This window comes from Myxocyprinus asiaticus, chromosome 30 (genome assembly GCF_019703515.2).
Source record: "Myxocyprinus asiaticus isolate MX2 ecotype Aquarium Trade chromosome 30, UBuf_Myxa_2, whole genome shotgun sequence".
Classification (NCBI taxonomy): domain Eukaryota; kingdom Metazoa; phylum Chordata; class Actinopteri; order Cypriniformes; family Catostomidae; genus Myxocyprinus; species Myxocyprinus asiaticus.
The window spans coordinates 42,866,865-42,890,544 of record NC_059373.1 but is presented as its reverse complement, the minus strand read 5'-3'; the positions used below and the strand labels follow the sequence as shown (position 1 = coordinate 42,890,544).

Genomic DNA, 23,680 nt, shown 5'->3' with positions numbered 1-23,680 from the left:
ATCCTGAGATGTTTTTTAAACAGTATTAAAGGAGTTCACATGTGTGCTGGACACTTGTTAGTTGCTTTTTCTTCAATCTCTGCTATTAAAAGTCTTTAGAATATTTAGTTTTCATTTAGTTTTAGTTCAGTGTCAGTTCTATAATTTATTACAGAATAATATATCCAGATGGAAGCCCCTAATTTGTTATATTTTTTATTATAATACATAAAACAAACAAGCAAACAACTGAATACATTCATTGTTTAATTACATGCAGCTGTTTTGTCATGTCATGGCATGTCATTTATTTTACGTGCTGCAGCGTATTGCTCTGGACATTCCCTCTTGCCATTTGCCGCTATCTTAACGCAGCTGCATTTTAAGAGCAAAATCTAAATACTGAAAGATGTGTCTGTCCAAAAGCGTACTGACAGATAATCAAGAACTTGTGTCCATGTGAAGATGGCTTCTTTATTAAATGCACAGATAGGTTTTAAAACAGGTCAAAGAGAGGAGAATAAGGAGAAATGCCCCAAGATGACTTCAAAACATGAAAGATTCAATCTGGTCATTCAAAATATCTAAAATATCAGATGTTTTCCATCGAATCGCACCACCCAACAGGGACCTGTAAAGCACATAGAATTACATCAGAGAGAGAGAGAGAGAGAGAGAGAGAGGGGGGGGGGGGGGGGGAGACAGAGAAAGAAAGAGAAGGAGGAAAATTCTTCAAGTATGAGGAAATTATACTGCCTTCCTCCCCTCCTCTGCCTCTCCCTCTCTCTCTTCCTCAGTCAATCAGGAGTTTTGAGAGCAGTGCTAGAGCAATCGGACTGTGGTGGAGCATCAGGCATCACAGACTCTCCAGGTAAGATCTGCCGCTCATTCTCTAGTGATCAGACTTGATGAGCATTCACCATATAGATGGTGTGTCATTGATCAAATAAGCATTAGCTTAATATTACTTTTCTAATGCAAGAATCATTAAATCAGTATGTCATGACAACATCTTTATTTCCAGACATATAACTTGCAATAATAGCTGTCATATATACTTTTATGAGTAAATTATTTTTATAAAAGTAGATCAGTTGTCAGAGTTTCAACTTGATTGTCTAAACCAATAATTAAATTCTAAGAGGTTGACAAAGTGCAATGTACTTACCACTTACCTCCAATTTGAGTGGGTTGATTTTTTTACAGTGCAAAGGCGAATTTTTTTTTTTTCTTTTACAACAATTAATATTACAACAATATAATAATTCCCAATCTTTTAATTTGTATGTATTTTTTATTTTGAGAGAGTTACATGTCTGTCCACTGCAATAGAAGATAATGGTACATTTTCCAGAGGAAGTTGGTGCATCACCACTCATCATAAATAAAAACACAATGACTTAACATACAGCTCTGGAAAAAATTAAGAGACCATTCCAAATGTTTCTTAAATCAGCATCTCTACATGTATGGCAGCCATTCCATTCCAGTGTCTGTTGAATTCCTGCTTGAATTTTTGCACCAGGAGTGGCATGAATTCACCCAACAGCAATGTGAAAGACTGTACATGAAAAGATCAACGCATGAAAGCTGTGATTGAAAATCAGGTTTATTCCACTAAATATTGATTTCTGAACTCCTCCTAAGTTAAAACATTACTATTGTGTTGTTTAAAAATGAATATGAACTTGTTTTCTTTGCATTATTCGAGGTCTAAAAACACATTTTTGTTATTTTGACCACTTGTCATTTTCTGCAAATAAATGCTCTAAATGACAATATTTTTATTTGGAATTTGGGAGAAATGTTGTCAGTACTTTATAGAATAAAGCAAAAAATTTCATTTTACTTAAACACATACCTAAATCCAGAGAAACTGAACATTTGGAGTGGTCTCTTAATTTTATCCAGAGCAGTAAGAACAGTTATAGAGAATTATGAGTAAGGGTCAGAGGTCATCACCCAAGGTGGTTTGGATGTAACGTCATACCCTGGTTAAAAATGCAGGTAACACTTTACATGAATGTTCCATATAAAGGGGAGTTTATAAATTCATTAAGGACCAATAACTCATTTAAAAATGCATTATAAATAATTGATATACAATTATAACAAGATGATTAAAAAGGGTGACTGTCGTGCAATGACTGGCCAATTAGTGGGTTATTTTACCTCACATGTTCTAAATAACTTAATAACACATTTTCAACATTAGTAACCTATGAAAATGTACCTTAAAGTAAAGTGGACACATGCATGTCTGAATATTTTTTTAAGAAGTTGCCATCATTAGTAACCCATGTACATAAAGTTCAGTTTTATTTAATGGTCATCAGTCTTTATGATATGATATATGTGGTGAATGAGCATGAAGAGCTGAAATGTTTTTTTGCAGAGGACTTTAGGTAACTAGGACTAGGTAAGTTGGGACAGCACTCGCAGTTACACCATTCTTTTGACATCAACGTGACAAAAAAAGAGACAACACAAGTGAGTCAAGACATTACAGTCATGAATATAAACACAAAATGACATAATCCCTCCTTTGAATGTCACTAAAATAGTCTATTTTTGCTGCATTGTGGCATGAATCATTCATTTTATGTTTTAGATTAATAAATATGAATAAGTGTATGTATTAAGCATTTGTAACATGTAAGTTAAAATGCTAACTATTTGGCAGGTTTTGCATGGAATTCACCCTTTTTTCATGTTGTTATAACTGCATATCATATGATTTATAATGCATTTTTAAATGACTTATTGGTCATTAATAAACCTTTTTATAACCCCTTAAAAAAGGGAACATTACTGTAAAGTGTTACCTAAATATCTTTTAAAGAGAGTTACATAGTAAAAACTAAACAGTCTTGATGGTGTATCTTCTAGATGGAGAGGTTCTGCATGCAATCACAATACAAGCTGCTGTTTTTGATCTTGTCAGTTGGTTATGTGACCTCTGACTATAATAGTTTATTATGAGAATGTGAAACATATTATGCAGAGTCTATCTGTCTGTCTGGATTGTTAATTAGTAAGTTTCACTGAATATCTAACTTTTGTAAGAGATTGCCAGAGTTTGGACTGCTTATTTATGTGAGGGTGAATTGATTATGAATGGAGAGAAAAAATGAGACGTGCAGGGAAATTCATCAGGAGAGGAATGAGGAAAAAAACAGCGCAACATTTCAAAAGAGTGATGCTTTGCTGCAGCTCATTTAAAGCAATTAAATAACAATCTAATAAGAAACTGCTTGTTTAAAGGTAAAACATTTTAATTTCTGCTCCAATAGCATAAGGATTTTTTCAGATAGGTTTTCCTGAACACTCCCCCTTGTCTGACATTGGTCGGAAACAGGTAGTCCTGCAGTCGCTCCAAACTCATGCGTTGGTTGAGTCAAAGTTGCTGTGCCAGGCTGGTCAGGCCGCTTAAACAAACAGAGCAATGTTTTAAAAGCACCACAGAGCTTCATGGGGAATCAACCAACAAATTGCTTATTTATAGTTGTATCTGAATATAAATCGGATATGGAAAAAAAATCTATATTTGGATTTACAACTATAGATTCAGGATTTATATATATATATATGATATGTAAATCCAAATATATTGTTGTAAATACAAATATTTATTTATTTATTTTTCATATCTACTCATGCATGCTCAGATATAGCTATGGCACCTTGTAAAAATAAATAAATACAAAAATAAATAAAAACACCTTGTTAATACCTTATAGTTGGTTTAACCACAATTCACTTCAGGAAGCCCCTGTGGAAAACAAGGTAAATTGTTTTGTGTGCTGCACATGTACCAACATATTACCTGCCACTTTGTCACAAATAAACCATTTTTGCAAAGAATAGTGTGACAAAAATGTGACAATAGACAAACAAAAAATGGCAGCACAGTGACGACTATAAGACTCTATAAATATTACAGTTTCATTTTCTGTAAAGCTGCTTTAAAACAATGTGTGTTGTGAAAAGTGCTATACAAATAAAAATGACTTGACAGTAACATTTGTGTTCCCCAATTTTCACAGGTAAAGTAATTCATAGCAGAACTGCTATCTATGCTATATGGTAATAGTGACCCAAGACATTATTGCTCACTGGTATTTTTAGTTTGGGCTAATTAAATATCTGTTCACTTGAGGTGATGTTTGGTGAGGTTGTGACATTAACTTTCCTTGATTTTATCTGGCAGACAGACATGGAAGCTGCTGTGTAGTACCTTGTGACAGTATTATTTAGACTCAACTTAAAGGCCCTATGAACCGGCTTGACGAGTGCTGTTTTCTTGCCTGTCTTGACATGTTTCCCATGGAAACAGTTATTTATCAAAGGGCTGGACAATTTTAAAATAGCCAATACCTTTAGTTACATCACAGCCATGAACCATATTCTAGTCTGTGGCAAATAATATTAATTAGAGAGCATTTAATTGGACAAAAAGTAGACATATAGAGACCACTTTTCTCCCACCAATCAATCCCTAATGGAAAAAATCAAGTCCGGTCCTACATTTTTTTTAACTTGTTTCATGATAACTTAGACTGTGGACTCATTGTATGGTGAGTGTTCATTTGGAATCCTGTATTATAAAACTGACTGAAATTCATATTTGTTTGAAACAGGTTGAATGGGAACAGCAGAGTTTTCAACCAGAGCATTGACAGAGAGCCAACAGTGCATGTGGAAAATCTGAATCAATGCTTTGAGTATTGAACTGACTATCATAAAATACATTCTCATTTACAAAACAATGAAACATTCATTGATTTTGGAGGTCTTCCTGCCGTCAAACATGGCATTTGTGTTGGCTCTTCTGCTGTTGGTCTTGCCGAGTCCTGCTCAGTTGAGCGAAGATCTGCTGACAGCATCTCAACACGTGTCCAGGGCTATCAAACCTCAGCCTTTTAAAGTTGTGGTTTCGGACACATGTGCACAGGACAAGACCAGAGGCAAAGAGATAGACCTGGACCCTGATTCTCCTCTGGTGTTGACCCATCGGATCCATCTGGTGCCAGGGTCAGGGGCAGGTTGTGGAGGGTGTGAGGTGGATTTTGCAGCCCTGCGTGATCGTATTGAAAGACTGGAGAAGGAGGTGTCAGACCTGAGAGAGAATTGTGGTGGTCCAGAGGGATGCTGCACTTCCCAGCAGAGCAAGGGTAAAGATCTTCCTGATGGTGACATGTTCCAGACCTGACCAGCTCTCATGAGCTAAGCAATACTATAGCTGTTGTCAAAAATATACTAAAGGATATGTTCAGGGGCCAGTTTCATAAATCTGCTTTAGAGTTTTACGTTAAGGCTGGTCTTAACCTTTAAATGTGCTAACATACTTGTAGTGAAATCGAAGAAAGAACAGGTGTGACGTCATTTCAAAGAAAATCTGGCCAAAAAGAAGGTGTTTTTGAGTTCACTGATGTTGTTTAAAATATTTGCTAGCACAAACTTTAAGGAAAATATCATACTGTTGACGGATGCTAAACACATTCTTACTGCCATTGGTCCATGTCATCGGTGGGTGTGACTCTTCACCTGACATTTCAGTTTTTTTCGGGTTGTAGAAGGGTGTGTCGATATGACACTTATTTAGAATTATGTAAAAATAATTTCAATCTCAGTGCTTTAGTTAATAATAGTCCTATTTTTTATGTATAAGAGATATTATGGTAAACTTATGTAAAGCTAATGATGGTTTGTTTTATGCATATTATCTAATAATGTGTTTAGAAATCATATTCAGTAGGTCATGTAAAATTCATGCAGGTGCATTGACTTGCTTATTCACCAGTACAACAGAAAAAAAATAGCTTTTACGGTCATTTTGTGTATTTGTTTTGGTTTGGTTTCTTCCAAATTTAGTTTCCTACTTGAATGCATAATAGGTTATAATAACAAATGCCCATCTCGAATGAATGGGCTTTCCAGGTGCACTTGAAAGCTTCATAACAACAATATACAAGGATAAACAAGATAAGACAATTGGACCAGAACTAATCATAGGACACAACTAATCATCAAAACTTGGACGTAACTAGACAAATAAATAAATACAGACCACTCCTGAACACAAAACGTTTGAACACAGTAGACCCAAAGACAGGGTTTCAAAATACAAGACATGAGCTACAAAATAATAGTCATTATTAACACTCAAAGGATCCTTAAGGAAATAGGAAATCCTAATCAAATAAAATCTAACTGGATAAAGAAAAATGTCATTCATTTTTATTTATTTATTTTTTTCAGTATTCCAGTTTATTTAGTAGATACATTTTACTTGATAAAGATTAGAAACCTTTAGGATTGGTTCGAGATGACAGAAATTCACAGAAATTCTGAATACATCTTTTAGGGCTTTCTGAAAGTCAGATTTAATTCAGTTCCTATCCTCATGCATGATCATACACAGGAGGTACATTTGATTTGATTAATTTTGTAAAATATTAATACTAATGATAGAAAACAAAAAACATAGCCATTCTGTGATACTGAATAAAACTGTAGTTTTCCCAAATAAAACTAGTTTAACATTGTTTTGTGTCAGATTACCCTCCAACGGAAATATCAGTATGTGCTGAATCTCATCTAGTATTCCACAATCTAAAAAAACTGCTTTCTACTGTAAGTATCTTTGTCTTGTTTTCCAGTACAAATATTTAAACAAGATAAATGTACACAAGACACACAACTGCAAAAGATATTAAGACATTATCCAGCCTGATTTCATGAAAGTATGTGACTGCGGTGAAATTTTAGCAAAATTACATTGCATGGTTTATTACACGTTTTGCTGCAGTTTTGAGGTGAAATGTCCACTTGGGGGCGCTGAAAGCGAGTTAAAAGTTCTCCCAAACAAATGTGGTTTTAAAGGTTAATGTTCTCTCAAGTTTTAAATCAACAAAACCAACCTCCCTTATCTAAACCTTAAACCTAAACCTAACCAAAAGTGTCATAAAAATGTGAAAGTAAATGTGAAAAAAAAACAAAAAAAAAAAAACACACAATTGCTGAATTAACCACGCCATTTTGTGGTGCTTCTTTTAAACTTTTGGCTCACTCTTCAGGACTTGTCGACTACCCCAGTCTCCTATCAGTTCAGCTACCACACAATACGATCACATTTAAACAAGCTAGTAAATGTAGTTGGTGTTGTAATGAAAACATTAATATGTATGCCTTAAAAGTCATGTGCTATAGTAAAAGTGTTTTGATGTCATAAGATAGCATTGTGTGAGGAACAGATAGAAAATTAGTGATTATAATCTTACTTAGCGAGTAGAACAGCTGCCTTTTTACTCGTGATTTGTATAAACGTGAATAAAAGTCATTGTGGTTTTAACACCTCTAGTGTTCATTTCACCAGGAAAGAGCTGTGATATGTACAATAAGCCCAGTAAAAATACTTTTTGGTGATGGGGCCGTGGCCGAAGCTGAAGAACTTATTCAGAAAGGCAGTTCTATACAAAGAGTGCTATTTTAGATAAACAAATCTAAAATGACTAAAGTGTAAAGTTTGTGAATGAAAATGCGCACGATGTGATTTCAAGTTCAAATTAGATGGTCATGTTGTAATCTCATGTTTCATTCAGTGTAAAACTGTGGACAACATGCCTTCATTGTTTTTAACTAGGTTTTTACTTCATGCATTAAACATTTTAAATGTACTTGTTTAGAATGACTGTTTGGTTGAAATGATGGTTTCTCTGATTTAAAAAAATAAATAATATACATACTTTTTTTACTTTAAAATCATTTCAGAGCAAATTATTGAAATATTGAATATCATCAATAGGCTGAAAAATATTGAGATATAATTTGTTATTTGTAGCAATATCGCCCAGCCTACTGTTGTGCCACATCATGCTTTTATCATTTAATTCCTATTAAAACATAATCTTTTTTTTCTATTATTATTAAAAAAAAAAAAATATATATATATATATATATATATATATATATATATATATATATATATATATATATATAGAGAGAGAGAGAGAGAGAGAGAGAGAGAGAGAAAGAGAGTGAGAGAGAGATTACTTTTTTATTTGTTTGTTTTTAATATGGATGATAAGAGAGAGCATTTCAAAGTCTACAATACATATTTGTCCAGAACCAGATGTTCTTCATCTGGTTAGAAATGATAATGATGATGATGAAAATAATTTTATGAATTATAAAAGGCATAAGTGGGTGAATTTAAAAATCTTTTTATATAGATATTACACACTTCCAGTTTAAGCCCTGCCCACATAGATACAGATAGTGGCTTCTCTGCAAACACTTAGTTAGTATAGTAACGTGATTCTATGAGACCAGTTTGGCAATGCAGCCTTTCTGATATATTGCCAGTAGTCAATGAGTCAATTTATGTCAATTTAATGCCAGTTAACATTAGTGTAATAAAGGTTGCAGTTGACATTTATATTGAAACACATTGTAAAATGTTTTGTGTATTTTAACATGTATCTGTCTGCAGGTGCAGTATGTACCACAGTTCGTCCTGCGACAGACGATTGTCTGGATGACTGCAGTGACCAGGGCCGCTGTGTAGATGGGAAATGTGTGTGTTTCCCGGGATTCAGTGGTGCTGACTGCAGCATAGCCGACTGCCCTGATGACTGCAACAACAGGGGCAAGTGTGTGAACGGAGAGTGTGTGTGTGACAGGGGCTTCACCGGTCCAGACTGCTCCACCAATACATGTCCCGATAACTGCAATAACAGAGGACGCTGTGTAAATGGCAAGTGTGTGTGTGATGCCGGTTTTACCGGGCCCAACTGCAGAACACTGACCTGTCCTGATAACTGCAACAACAGAGGCCTCTGCGTAAATGGAAAATGTGTATGTGCCACCGGATTTACCGGGCCCAACTGCGGGACGCAGACCTGCCCTGAAAACTGCCATAACCGTGGCCGCTGTGTGAACGGGAAATGTGTGTGCGACTCTGGATTCACAGGACCCAGCTGCTCCGAGATGTCTTGTCCTGGGAACTGCAACAAACGCGGACAGTGTGTAAATGGACAGTGTGTGTGCGAGAGCAGCTTTATGGGGCCGGACTGCTCGTCCAGATCATGTCCCAGGAATTGCAGTAACCGGGGCCGATGCGTCGACGGCCAGTGCGTGTGTGACGCCGGTTTTACTGGATCGGATTGCTCATTCAAGGCTTGTCCCGGTAACTGCAGCAACAGAGGCAGATGTGTGAATGGGAAGTGTGTGTGTGACATGGGATTCTCCGGTCAGGACTGCTCCACCAAAACCTGCCCCAATAACTGCAGTAACAGAGGGCGCTGTGTGAAGGGCCGCTGCGTGTGTCACCGTGGTTTCACTGGGCCCAACTGCAGTGAATGCGAGTCTGGATTCACAGGGGCTGACTGCAACTCTGGTGAGTGCTACACACAGTTTATATATCTACAGTTATGGTGCATTCAATTCATGTTGGAATGGTTGTATTTTCAAGTTGAGCACACATGAACACCAACACAAGTGGGAAACTCCCACAACTAGCCTTGACTTTGTGTGACAATTAACAAATATATAGACAAATATAAACTAAAGCAAACACAGTATATAGGAAATATAGACATTATTTTTAATTCATTGAGTGAAAAAAACATTTTAGAAAGCAACTTAAAAGTAAAGTAATTAAGCAATGTGATTACTTTTCAATGTAGTAACCACCAGTAAAGAAATCTTATTACAATTTTAGAAAAGTAGTTATTAATTTGTAGTGGATTACTTATTTGAGTAATTTATCCAGCACTGCGCATTACCATGTTTTATCGGGCATTGCTATTCATAATGCAACGCAAGTATGCGTTGGATTCTCAGCATTGCCACAAGGAATAGCAACAGTGTCCACCCGCTTTTTCACCGTCTTGGTTCTGGATGTATTTTTCCCATTCATTTTTTCCATAAGGATTTCATGAAAACCTTCCTTAAAGTGTTCAAAGCCACGAACCAAACCAACCAGCTCCAAGGTGAATTACATTCCAAACTTTGAGTTAAAGCATATACACAGTATATATATTTAAAAGTTGGACAAAAAGACAAAGGTACAAGACTGTGTACTTTTCATGTCTTTCATGAGGGAATGAACTACAATCCCATGAAGCACTACAAATGATGTAATCAAAATAAAAACTTTTGAAAAATATAAAACTGTTAATTTAAAGGTGTTGATTATAAGTATAGAAACCATATATTTTCATTTTCTTGCCAAATATTCTGATAAGTAGCTTAAGAGTGTAGAGAAAGCTATTTGACTGTGTCATTTACAGTGCATCATGGGAGTGTACAGTCGTTGCAGAGCTCTTTTGGCGTGCTTTGTTGGCCACAATTTTCTGATTAGTGGATCGTTTTCCCTTAGGATCATGGGTAGTGTAGTTCTTCATCAGGAATTATACTGTGAAATAAGTATATATATATATATATATATATATATATATTTTTTATTTTTTTTTAATTTTTTTAAATGAATGCATTCTGATGGCTACAACAGAAGCATATACCATCAATCAACAACCTCAAATCTCATTATATTTAAATTTTTACAATTTAAAACATGTATTATTATTTGGACCCTTTTAGCCAGCTTAATTTGGGCTAAAATAACTTAGTTTAGGCTAATCTGCGACCATTTAGAACCATGTTTTTAATTTCATAAATGTTCATTTGATTTTAATACTAAATGTTTTAAAAGAAAAGTTCACCCAAAAATGAAAATATGGTCCAAAAGTCACATTTAGGCAGCATAAAAGTAATCCATCCGACTCCAGTCAATCAATGAATGTCTTCTGAAGCAAATCGATAGGTTTTTTTTAAGAAACAAGTTGATAATTTTTAACTTTAAAAGCGCTTCCGTCCAGGGCTCTGATGCCGTTTGAAATGGCCGAACTCTCACGTGACGTTCGTTCTTCTGTTGTAAATAAGCGCCACTTCCAAATTCTCACTTGAACTCGCTGACACGCTTGTGTCACGCGACAGCTACGTGATGCGTCAACTGCTGGCAGGAAGCATTTTTTAAAAGTTAATAACATTTTAATTATCTATTTATTTTTACACAAACCTATCGATTCACTTCAGAAGACATTAACTGATCGACTGGAGTCGCATGGATTACTTTTATGCTGCCTAAATGTGACTTTTGGACCATCAAAGTGCTGGCACCAATTTACTTGCATTATAAGGACCTAACAGAAATCTATCTTCTTCTTCTGCTAAAGAAAGACAGTCATACACATCTGGGATGGCATCAGGGTAAGTGAATAATGAGAGAATTTTCATTTTTGGGCTCTTTGAACTCTTCCTTTAATGTTTATTGCTGGAAAATAACAAAACCACAAAAAGCTGTGTTTTAAATGTCCCAAAGGTTTGTAACAGGGTCAAATAATTGTAAACATCATATAAAGTAAAACAGCTCATATAAAATTAGTTTGACCTCTTGAACTTGTGGTTCTTTAAACAAATTAAATAAATAAAATCAGTTTTTAAGGGCGCCAAGCCCCATTTTGTACCCTAATCATGGAAAATAGCATATCCACATTAGAGTTTTAGGCCATCTGACTTTGTCCACTTTTTTCTGTTAAAAATTCATCAGATAATGTAATAGCGTTAAGGAGACATTAACTTTAAAAAGAGACTTTATATTCCATATGGCGGTGTTCAAATAACCTGGTCACACAGCAATATTACATTTTGCCCTAAGTGTTCACGCTGTCTTTATTTGAATGAATACAGCAGCAGGTCAGCAGAAATCACACTATAGCACGGTCGTTAATGCCTCAATTAAAACCAGATGGATTTGAATGGGAGAGATGTAGACTCGGCTGAGTGTTCATGGATGTGTCTGGTTTTCTCTCCAGAACTGGCGGGTGTCTCTGGTCTCAGCACTCGGGACATCACTGAATCGTCTGTCACTTTGTTCTGGACTCCACCAGCAGCGCAGTATGACACATACCACATCACTTTCACCAGCATGGTAAAACAACACATGCACTGTATGAGTCCATTACTGTGTGTAGAACATAAAGGATGATCATGATTCTTAATGACGCCCCACTCATGTGTAGTCGATCACTCCTTAACAATCACCATATGGAGATCAAAATTTACTGATTTTATTCAAGTCGCATTTATTATTTATCTGATATGTGCTTACACCAAGGAAAGTAAATTTTAAGATCAGGTAGCTCTTAAAAGGGGTCATATCAAACTTTTTTTAATTTTTATATTCGAGATCCACTTATAATGATAATCAAGTTTTTTTTGTGGCAAAAACAGGCATACAAATTAAAAAAAGTAAATGAATTCTTTTTAGGGCTGTCAATAAATAAAAATGATCAAATTAATTACATGATATACCAAATAACTAATTAAATTAATCACAAATAATCGCATATGTCAATATTTGCTGAGAAAGGCCCCCAAATAAAAATAATCCAATATATAATGAGTAAATAATTATAAATTATTATATTTTAAGAAACATAAATATAATATATAACTTTGACCTACAGTCCACAACAATCCATTTTGCAATTGAATTCATCAATCCGTCTGAGGTAGACTTATTATAAGGGCTTTTCAAAGGACGCATCTATGCACACATGCGTCAGACGCATCTTTCTACCAGCCAAATACAGGACAACCCCTTTCTCCTTTGATCACAGTGTCGTAGTTTAGGCAGTATAGTGTTTATAACAAGTTTATCACAACTACACATGTACTGTACTTTTGTGTTAAAAGTGCTGCAGTTTTTCTCACCATCTCTCTCTATCTTCCAGAACGAGCACTGACATATACAATGTAATGCCATGTCATGAATAGGTGTGTGGTATTTTGGAATCAGAATGGTGGGAAACAATAATCGTACTCGAATGCTATATTTTTTTATTTAATTTTTTTACCAAATTCTCCTGCTTTTAATGGAAAAAAACGACAGAAGACAGTGCTTATTTTGTATTTTTTGAAACTTAAGTACATTTAAAGGGGTCATGACATGCATTTTTTTTAAATTATTTTAATATGTTCCTTGAGGTTCACTTTTGATATTATCAAAAACATCTTACTTGTTACCTTGACTCGGCTCCTTACAAAGTTCGTTTTTGGTGTGCGTGTGTTCTTACAAACGTTGTCACTTATGATATTAGTAAAGCATTTTGCACACACACACATACACACAAAAAAATAAAAATAATAATAATATAAAACATTTATGTAAAACATAATTTTCCACCCTCCTTCTGACCCTCTGTCAGAAACACTTGGTTTTGGTGCTGCTTCTCCTTTAAGACTTGACAGTACACACCCACTGTTCTGATTGGCTCTCTGCTCTTGACTGAACTGCTCTCTCTACTTGCCATTTCACCGCTACTGGGCGGAGCTACAGAAGTGCTAAGGTAAAGTAGGTGTTGATGTGTTGTTGTGGAGGCCGTCCGATGCAAATGTCTACCACAGTGTGACATCACAATGTGGAGGAAGTAGACAATGAGTCTTGGTTTCAACAAATACTCGTTTTGCAGTCAGGAGGAATTTTTGAGTTCTGAAAATTACAGTATGTTTTTATAGTACCATGAACTTTTATATGTGAAAAGATCAAGGAAAATGTGATTCCTCATGTCATGACCCCCTTTATTGTCAGTTACTTTAATACTTTTACTTAGTGTATATCACAATAAAAATATTTAACTTTTACTTGAGACAATTTACATAAAGGTATCTTTCTTTTTACTTAAATATGGTGATTGGGTACTTCATACAACACTAGTGTTTAGGAATAATAAGAAGTTCAGAACAAGTTATTAAACAGCACATAACAACATTTTTCTTCTTGGACTTGGAAGAAAGTTTTGAGTTTTGAAAGTTACAGTAGGCTTTCACAGAGCTCTTTTATCTCAACGATCAAGGAAAAATTGATTCCTTATGATGTGACCTCTTTAACTACTGCACATGGTCATTTATACAGTGTAGCTGAAACATCATTAGAGTGATTCAGGGTCATGGCACCAATTTTATGATGCTCATCTATAAGCAAACATTACGAGTAGTGATCTCACTGACAGCTCTGTAAAAGAGCAAATGGGTAAATAATAGATGTAGGTTTTAACTGGGTAAAAATGAGGTCACTGCCATGATGCCATAAAGCACTGACCTATCCTGATTTTTGTAAGAACAACGAACTGAACAACGAACAACAAACATTGTACACTCAAACTTTTTCACCAGTGTGTGCCTCTTAATGTTTTGCTCTCCATGTAAATTAAGAACCCTAAAAGATATGATCTGTAAGTTAATGAAGCTCAGGCACCCCATTGTCTGAGATTATTCTTGGAGGCCCATTCCTGCTCCCATTCTACAGTTGTTATGATCATTTGGTCAGGGTGGGATTTTCCAGTGGTGAAACAACACCAAGTTGTAGACATTTAATTGTTTTCATAAAAATCAAGACATTTAGGTGATGCGGTCACTCTGAGATCACATCAAATGGAACTCTTATTTTAGGGCAGAATACTGTAATTTCTTACATTTTGGTGAATTTCATGAAACATGTGAAGAACATGCCAGTCTCATATATCAGCCCAAAATCAAAAGGAAAAAATAAAAAAAGAAGAAGAAATGGTATTTTCTTCTAAAAGAAAATGTAGTTGTATGAGTAATTTTCATGAAAACAATGCCAAAACAAAATTCAAAAAGTCTCAATGGTCCTAAATAAGCATCATTTACTTTATGTAAAATATAATTTTTTATCTCTTTCTTTTGATTTTGGGGTGAAATGTGACCTGGACATGTTTTCATGAGATTCGCTCTGCTCTTTTTTTTTTTTTTTTTTGTTGTTGCAATCTGATGATAGCAGGTACTGCAGTGAAGCATTTTACAATTCCCATGGAAACCCAAACTCTACATTTTTCCAAAGTTAAAATAATAAATGTTTACGCGGGCATAAAACGGGCCTAATCTGGCAATGGAAAAAGCTACTATTTGCTTTGGGTTGAAGCCCTGAACTGATTTACAGCCTTCAAACTTTTAGGTAGAAAGCACCCATCTCTAGCTCGGGTAAGCATGCATTTAACCTCAAAATTAATGAAGCCATACGCATCAGCCATTGCTATGAATGTTATGAAAGTTATGTTTTATTGGGCAGCCATAGAGGACGGACACCACATGTCACCATGACTGTTGAGGCAGTAGGAGTGCTCAGTAAGAGTTATTGGAAGTTCCAGTGAAGAGAAGAAATTGAAATTTCAGGAGGGGATGAGAAGGATGGAGGGACAAGGCGGCTGAGCGAGGTGCAATTGATGCATGATTAATGGCAGTGGGGATCATGCTATTAAGATCATTGTAAAAAAAATTTATGTTCTAAGTTATAATAATTTAACATTGGTCCAATTTCTTATTATGTTGAGGGACCAGAGGTGGAGAACTGGTAGTTGAGGCAAACATTCTTTTCTGACAACATGTGTGTTATCCAGAATGAGCATCCTTTTTATTAGAATGAGCTAAAGTGATGGGTAGATGTTGTGAGGCAGGAGTAGGGCTGCATCCTACAACTGCCACAACCCTTAAACAACAAGTATATAGTATTGGCATCACAAAATAACAGTCTTTATAATCTTTTTTTTTTTTTTTTTTCAACTTGAACATTTTGCAAACGTTTTCCTCTTGTGATATACTTCCAAGCAGAGTCCAAAAGCAACCCTTGGCCAGGGCCAAATGTAGATGTAGCCTACGTAGCCTCTATGTAGAGTAAAAATAGGTTATTTATTGAGCAGCAGGCTGGTAACATTATTAGAAATTGTGCCAATAAATGGTTTGAATCAACTTGTAAGTATGAAAACCTGACCCTCACAATGAGACGTGAACAAATCAATTCAATACTCCGGCTTGATCTCATTATATGTAGCTATTCGTATATAACATTTTTGTACATTTGAACAATGTGAACGTATTGACAGCATGTAAAGCATACACATTTTTATGTATTTACAGCTTTAGAAACATAAAAATATTTATGAATACTAAATATTGTAAAAATATTTGTATAGTTAAATTTTTTACTATTTTATAGATTTTAGATCCCTTAACCCCACTCTACTCATAAACATAAACAATTTTCAACAATATAAAAACTGCTCATGCAGTGTATGAGCTAGAACCACACTTTACGTAATTATACATACGAATACTCATGAGATCATGTTGGATATTCTTAATCTATTGTTATGACTTGCAAGTCTTCAAACGACTTTAACCTTAGTGAGAAAAAAAAATGTACATTAAAAAAGATGCCTTAAGTTTTTCTTTTCTTTTTTTCAAAATTTCCATTTAGAGGAAAAAAAAATTGTATTTGGAATATTCACCAAAACCAAAATATCAGGAATAAAAATCATGATGTCTTCACATTTTTATGACAGGTGCCATTTTACTAGTCTTTGCGTGTGACACAATATCTACATTGTTTGTGACAAATAATCCCATTTTGTTCTCTAAAGTAGTCTATCATCCTGTCACCGTCACTGAGAAACCACTCCAAATGCATGTGATTCAGCAAGTGAGTCAGTTGTTATATCGATTCAAACTGAACTGTGAACGAACCAGTTCAGGCCATTTTGCTAACCCACTGGAATAATATATTAGAAAGAATGAATTGTTCGTGTCCGATTCTGGTTCTAAACAGCTGTCAGAGTCTATATGCTGGAAGTTTACTGAGTTGATGGGCATTCCGTCTCTTTTCAGTGAGCTGGCTCTTTTGGCTCCTAAACAGCTCTTTAAAAAAAAAAAAAAACAGTTTGTGATAGTTTGACTATGATTGGTGTTAAAACAATTCTAATTAAATTATTAAATGAAATCATACTCTACCTTATCCACAATGTATTTAAAAATGCATTGGTTTGCATTTGCATTTAAAGTATAACTTTTTATTGTATATAAACAAAGTGCATATAAATGTAACAATTCAAAACTAATACAATCTGAACAACATAATAAAATGGCTCCGCCCTCCCTCACGCATTTTTGGTTCATTGGTTGACACTGCATGTCTGATTGACAGGAACAACAGGTGAGGCTGTTAGTCTGAGCAGTGTATTTGCATGTATTTGCAATTACAGAGATGTATTTGCAATTGCTGTTTCTGCTTTTGGTGACATCTTTCCTTTTCCCCTTTTTGTTGCCACATTTATAAGCAATTTTTGTTAGCTGATCAAAAAATAAAAAAAAGTCCAGTCAAGAATTGAACTCAGGTCTCTGATTCATGGAATAACAATTCTACCACTAAACCATACAGTCTTTGAGATAATGTTGTGATTTACTGTATCACTTATGCATTGTCTATGTAGAATAACAGTTATTCTAATTTGTGGTTCAGAATCATGCAAGAAAATGATGCGAGCCAAAGCCCGCTCTAGCACCCCCCTAGATCCGGCCCTGCTGATAGGCAATAATCTTCCCTCTGAAATATTCACTGAAAACCCTATTACGTTGACTTTAATCAACTGATTGAGTAAACTCATTCCCTCAGTTGAACTGAGTAATGGCATCTCCAAAACTTGTGTAATTAAGTTCACGTAACTTGGTGTCAGGGCTCGAAATGAGGGGGGTGCAAATGGATCCCATCCTCCTTGATGAAAGAAATGACAAAAACCATCAGTTCAGGGAAATCTTTTGATTTATTTATTTTTTTCTTTAATAAGGAGACAACAGAAAGTAAGATGTGAGATCTTGAGATTGCAAGTAATGTTTAATTAAGACAACATGATTTTTTCAGTAATGACAGTGTTGCACTTACAATCAGTAGGAGAGACTTGTCTTTAACAGGATCACGTGTAACTCCAAGGAACAAATAGTCCCCAAATCTTGCAAAGACCTACCTCATTAATTATGCGAATACAACAGCAATACAAGAGCTTGTCCACAAACATAAACAACAATACTTTTGGACTCTGCTTTATAGGCGGATTTTCATAAATTAGGGTTTCTGCCTGCAAATGTGCTTATAAATCTCTCCAACAGAAAAACATCTTATTTGGATCACTGATACAAACTTGGACAAATGGACAAAGTTGTATTGTGTTGTGTCAGGGCGATAATTTGATAGAAAACTCTGTCAAAAGCATGAAGGACAACCCCCCACCCCAGTTTCAGTTCTTCTGTCCTTTCGTGGTCACATAATCTATTTTGGTCTCAAGGTTGAAGGGAGATTTCAGCTCAATTTGATGGCCTGTTTCTAGCAGTAATTGCCTATTAAGAAACATATGCTGTTAATCTGCTGTGGGGTGGGTGACGTAAAGCTATCCATGAGAGATTGCAGCAGATGCTTCGGGAATGAAATGTGATGTTGCTGTAATCTCTGAAATATCCAAACATCCTGAAGCTCTTATTTTTACATGCAACATGATCTGAAGTGCTTCAGTCTAATCCTCAGCACTCAGGCCTTATTCTTACAAAGATTAAAAGACCATCATAGAGAAAAATAAATAAATGTGTAATTATCACAGAGACCCAGTTCTGAGCATGAGTTTGTGACTTTTACACTATACATTATGGTAATTTAAGCATAAACATTGTATAAATGTCTCTGAGCGAATAGTAATACTGTCTGCTCAGTATATTTTCACTAAACCGCTTTCTTAATACCTTATCGATGAAAGAAACCATGTTTAGACATTGAATGAATCAAGGGTTTGCTATTTTCAGTCTCTTACTTGATCTCTCTCTCCGTCAGAATATATTTAAATTTTAGAATCTTTAGAAACCAGTCAACATCAACACCTTGTCATGGTAATTCTTCTATCAGCCCAAAGAGGCAGGGCAATAGCAGAAGGCAGAAGGCAGGAGATGAAGTGATGGTAAAAAAAAATTTGCATAGTTTATTGAATAATCTTCGTTGTGTCTTGCTCAGTGCTCGGTCTGGCTTCATTTGACCGGCAGAAATTCAATAAGTGTTAATACCATGCAGAGACAATGGAAAATTACTCCTTCACATCATCATCCTGTGATGTATTTAAGACCTGAAATGGAGACAACCATTTATCTCTAACTTATGAAGACAATACAGCAGACAACATAAGACTAAACAGAAATAATAATGCATAATAATGCATAAAAAGAGCAAGAAACAATATAAAAAGAAAAGAAGTAAACTGAAATAAAGTAGTAAATATTTAAGGAAATTACACTCAGTTTGCAATTAAAGGGATAGTTCACCCAAAAATGAAAGTTTTCTCATCATTTACTCACCATCATGCCATCCCAGATGTGTATGACTTTCTTTCTACTGCAGAACACAAATGAAGATTTTTAGAAGAATATTTCAGCTTTGTACGTCCATACAATGCAAGTGAATGGTGACCAGAACTGTGAAGCTCCATAAAGCAGCATAAAATAATCCATGTGACTCTAGTGGTTTAATCCATGTCTTCTGATGCGATATGACTGGTGTGGGTGAGAATATTTCAATATAATATCAATATTTAAATAAATCTCCATTTTCACTTTCACTTCTTTTGTTTTTTGGCATTTCAGATCACCACCTACTAGTCGGGGCTGGTCAAAGGTGGAGATTTATAGTATGGAACTAGAATATCACTAGTCCCATGTTCAAGCACTTTAAAAAAACACATCTTCATTTTAATCCATTTACAATATTTATTAGCGGTATGCAGCAAAGCCATTATCTGTATCTGTGTCTGGATTTGTTGCAATGACAAAATGATCTGTATCTGTCCTTATATTTGGATATTCCCAGATATGGATGGGGTTTGCACCAGAAATGTGTCAATACTAAATAAAAAGCCCATTTTAAATGGACTCTTTTTCATTTATAGTTTCCATATATCAGTTATGCCATATACAATTCATAAAATGAAAATCTCTTCTTCTTCTTATATTTAATAATATTATTTGGCTTATTTTTTCTAACAAGATAAAGCTGATTATATCTTGTGAACTGTGGATTGTACTCCCACATCTATATTGTCAAAAAAAAAAAAAAAAAAAATATATATATATATATATATATATATATATATATATATATATATATATATATATATATATATATACCTGTATATATATACAGTTGAAGTTTGAATCAGAAATAAACAACAACAGCAGTGACTTCTTCATGGCACAACAGTAGGGCTGGGCAATATGGCTATGAAAATTTGCCTATTTCTCTGTATTTTTCAGAATATTTATTTAATTATTTATTTTATTTTTTTGGATTTTCTCCCCTTTTCTCCCCAATTTGGAATGCCCAGTTCCCAATGCGCTCTAAGTCCTCGTGGTGGCGTAGTGACTCGCCTCAATCTGGGTGGCAGAGGACGAATCTCCGTTGCCTCTGCGTCTGAGACAGTCAATCCGCACATCTGTGGCTTGTTGAGTGCGTTACCGCAGAGACCTAGCGCATGTGGAGGCTTCACGCTATCCTCTGCGGCATCCACACATAACTCACCACCCGCACCACTGAGAGTGAGAACCACATTATAGCGACCACAAGGAGGTTAACTCAACGTGACTCTACCCACCCTAGCAACCGTTGCTTGGAAGTCTGACTGGAGTATTGACTATTCTGACTATTCTATATATACAGTATATCTAGATAATTATGTATTTTCTTTGATATGACTGAAAAGTGTGTTGTTGTTGTTGTTGTTTTGTTTTTTTATCAGCGGTTCCATCATTTCAAACAAACATACAGTCTGGACAAGTAGATTAAATGTCCGTCTGTCTGTCTGTCTGTCTATCTAGACTGTAGACAGAAAAGAGTCTTCAAGTATCGGTGTTTCACATGAAAACAACAACAGATACATTGAAAAAGACACAGAGAGCCACAGAGAAAATGAAAAGGGCAGAAAAGGCACATTTTCCCACACAAAGCATGAATGGGTGGGTGCAAGAAAAATGGAGAGAACAATAATGAAAGCGAGGCAGTGTGCTGGAACCAGTCAAACAAAATAAAAGAAAATAAACTACATTTATCAAATAATAAAAGATGATGAATATGACAATAAACATGAGAGAGTTACAAGAGATTAATGGAGACAGTAATGAGGAAACACAAAGAGAAACAGGGAAAGGGAGAGGCAGGGAGAGAGAGAGAGAGAGAGAGAGAGAGAGAGAGAGAGAGAGAGAGAGACAGATGTGGGATGCTTGTTGCTAGGGATGGTGTAAACATGGTCAAAAACATCACGCTGGCCAGAGCGATGACATCACAGAGCAGTTGCTGTGACACGCACACGAGAAAGCAAAAGGACAATACTAATAAAAATAGCAGCAGTAACAGCGAGATGCACAATCAGTTCTCTAAATTACTGATAAATAACGAATACAAGCAGAAAGACATCAGTAAAACATCCAGTTCTGCTACATTCTTCAGATGAGGGGCTGTAGTCTGCCTGACTCTCAGCTGGACCCAATTACATTTATTATAAGAAACCATTTCAAAAGTTCACAAAAAAAGACTGGAAAACACCAACACATTGGCACACTGAATTCAAACTGAATTTATGACTTAAAATGTTGGAGAGAGAGTGTTCCAGTTTATGAGATGAATAGTGTAAATACTGGCTCAAATTAAACAATTTGAAAAAATTCAGTCATCATTTACCAGTGCTGAAGAAGTAATCCAAAGTATTTAGAATACGTTACTGACCTTGAGTAATCTAACGGAATACGTTACAAATTACATTTTACAGCATGTATTCTGTAATCTGTAGTGGAATACATTTCAAAAGTAACCCTCCCAACCCTGGATATCAGGAATGTCAAATGTCATTGGCTCTCCCATGTCTTCTGACCGATTTCAACATTCTGATGTTGTTGTGTCATGAGGGGCTACTTATAAATTTCAACCTTTTATATTGTGCTTTTTGTCATATTTTTTGGAATCAATTAGAGGTTGACGGAGAGTGGATTTTGCAGATACCGATAGCTCAGGTGGTGGAAAAGGCAGATAACCGATCAATCGGCCGATAGTTTTTTAGGTCGCTAGATTTATAGAATTAAAAAAAAAAAGTCTTAGTCTTTCCTTACTATGACACAGGAAATAATTGTATCAAATCTGAATATATAAATGTAAATCCTGAATATATAGTTGTAATCCCGAATATATAAATATATATCCAAGTATTCAGACCCCTTCAATTCTTTCACATTTTGTTATGTTGCAGCCTTCTGCTAAAATGCTTTAAATTATTTTATTTATTTTTTCACATCAGTCTATACTCCATACTGCATAATGACAAAGCAAAAACCAGATTTTTGATAACTTTGCAAATTTATTAAAAAGAAAAAACTGAAATATCACATAGACATAAGTATTCAGACCCTTAATTAGTAGTTAGTTGAAGCACCTTTGCTTTTTGCTTTTGGGTATGATGCGACAAGCTTTGCACACCTGGATTTGGGGATTTTCTGCCATTCTTCTCTACAGATCTTCTCAAGCTCTGTCAGGTTGGATGAAGACCATCAGTAAACAGTTATTTTCAAGTCTCTCCAGAGATGTTTGATTAGGTTCAAGTCCGGGTTCTGGCTGGGTCACTCAAGGGCATTCACAGAGTTGTCCCTAAGCCACTCTTGCGTTGTCTTGGCTGTGTGCTTAGGGTCATTGTCCTGTTGGAAGATAAACCTTCGGACCAGTCTGAGGTCCTGAGCACTCTCGACCAGGTTTTCATTAAGAATATCTCTGTATTTTTCAGCATTTAGCTTTCCTTCAACCCTGACTGGTCCCCCAGTCCCTGTCTGCTGAAAAACATCCCCACAGCATGATGCTACCACCACCATGCTTCACTGTAGGGATGGTATTGCGCAGGTGATGAGTGGTGCCTGGTTTCCTTCAGACATGACGCTTGGAATTGAAGCCACACAGTTCAATCTTCATTTCATCAGACCAAAGAATCTTGTTTCTCTCAGTCTTAGAGTCGTTTAGGTGCTTATTTGTGTCTTGCACTGAGGAGAGGCTTCCGTCTGGCCACTCTGCCATAAAGCCCAGATCGGTGGAGTGTTGCAGTGATGGTTGTCCTTCTGCAAGTTTCTCCCATCTCCACACATGATCTCTGGAGCTCAACCAGAGTGACCATCGGGTTCTTGGTCGCCTCTCTTATCAAGGCCCTTCTCCCCCAATTGCTCAGTTTGGCCAGGCGGCTAGCTCAAGGAAGAGTCCTGGTTGTTCCAGACTTCTTCCATTTAACTTCTTCCTCGACACAATCCTGTCTCTGAGCTCTGCAGGCAGTTACTTTGACCTCATGGCTTGGTTTTTGCTCTGATATGCATTTTCAACTGTGAGATCTTATATAGACAGGTGTTTTTCTTTCCAAATCATGTCCAATCAATTGAATTTTCCACATGTTGACTCCAATCAAAGTGTAGAAACATCTCAAAGATGATCCAGAGAAAAGGAATTCAGAGCTAAATTTCAAGTGTCATAGCAAAAGGTCTGAATACTTGTGTCAATGTGGTATTTCAGTTTTTTCTGGTTTTTGCTTTGTCATTATGGGGTATGGAGTAAATATTGATGTGAAAAAATAACATATTTAAAGCATTTTAGGCTGCAACATAACAAAATGTGAAAACAATGAAGGGGTCTGAATACTTTATGAATGCACTGTTGTTTAAAATCCTGAATATGTAGTTGTAAGTCTGAATATATAAATATAAATCTGAATATCAATTTGGAAACCCTGAATGT

At 35.6% G+C, this 23,680-nt stretch overlaps 1 protein-coding gene across 1 annotated transcript in view; it reads left to right on the top strand.

The window, feature by feature from the left end:
• The first annotated feature begins 790 nt into the window (after positions 1-790).
• The window catches only part of LOC127420684 (tenascin-X), a 56,670-nt gene continuing 33,780 nt past the window's right edge, over positions 791-23,680 (top strand). Inside the window, exons 1-4 of the mRNA XM_051663149.1 lie at positions 791-850; positions 4,620-5,153; positions 8,474-9,379; positions 11,859-11,974. Of these exons, the coding sequence (XP_051519109.1) occupies positions 4,748-5,153; positions 8,474-9,379; positions 11,859-11,974 (1,428 nt within the window). The 5' untranslated portion in view covers positions 791-850; positions 4,620-4,747. The remainder of the gene's footprint in view (positions 851-4,619; positions 5,154-8,473; positions 9,380-11,858; positions 11,975-23,680) is intronic.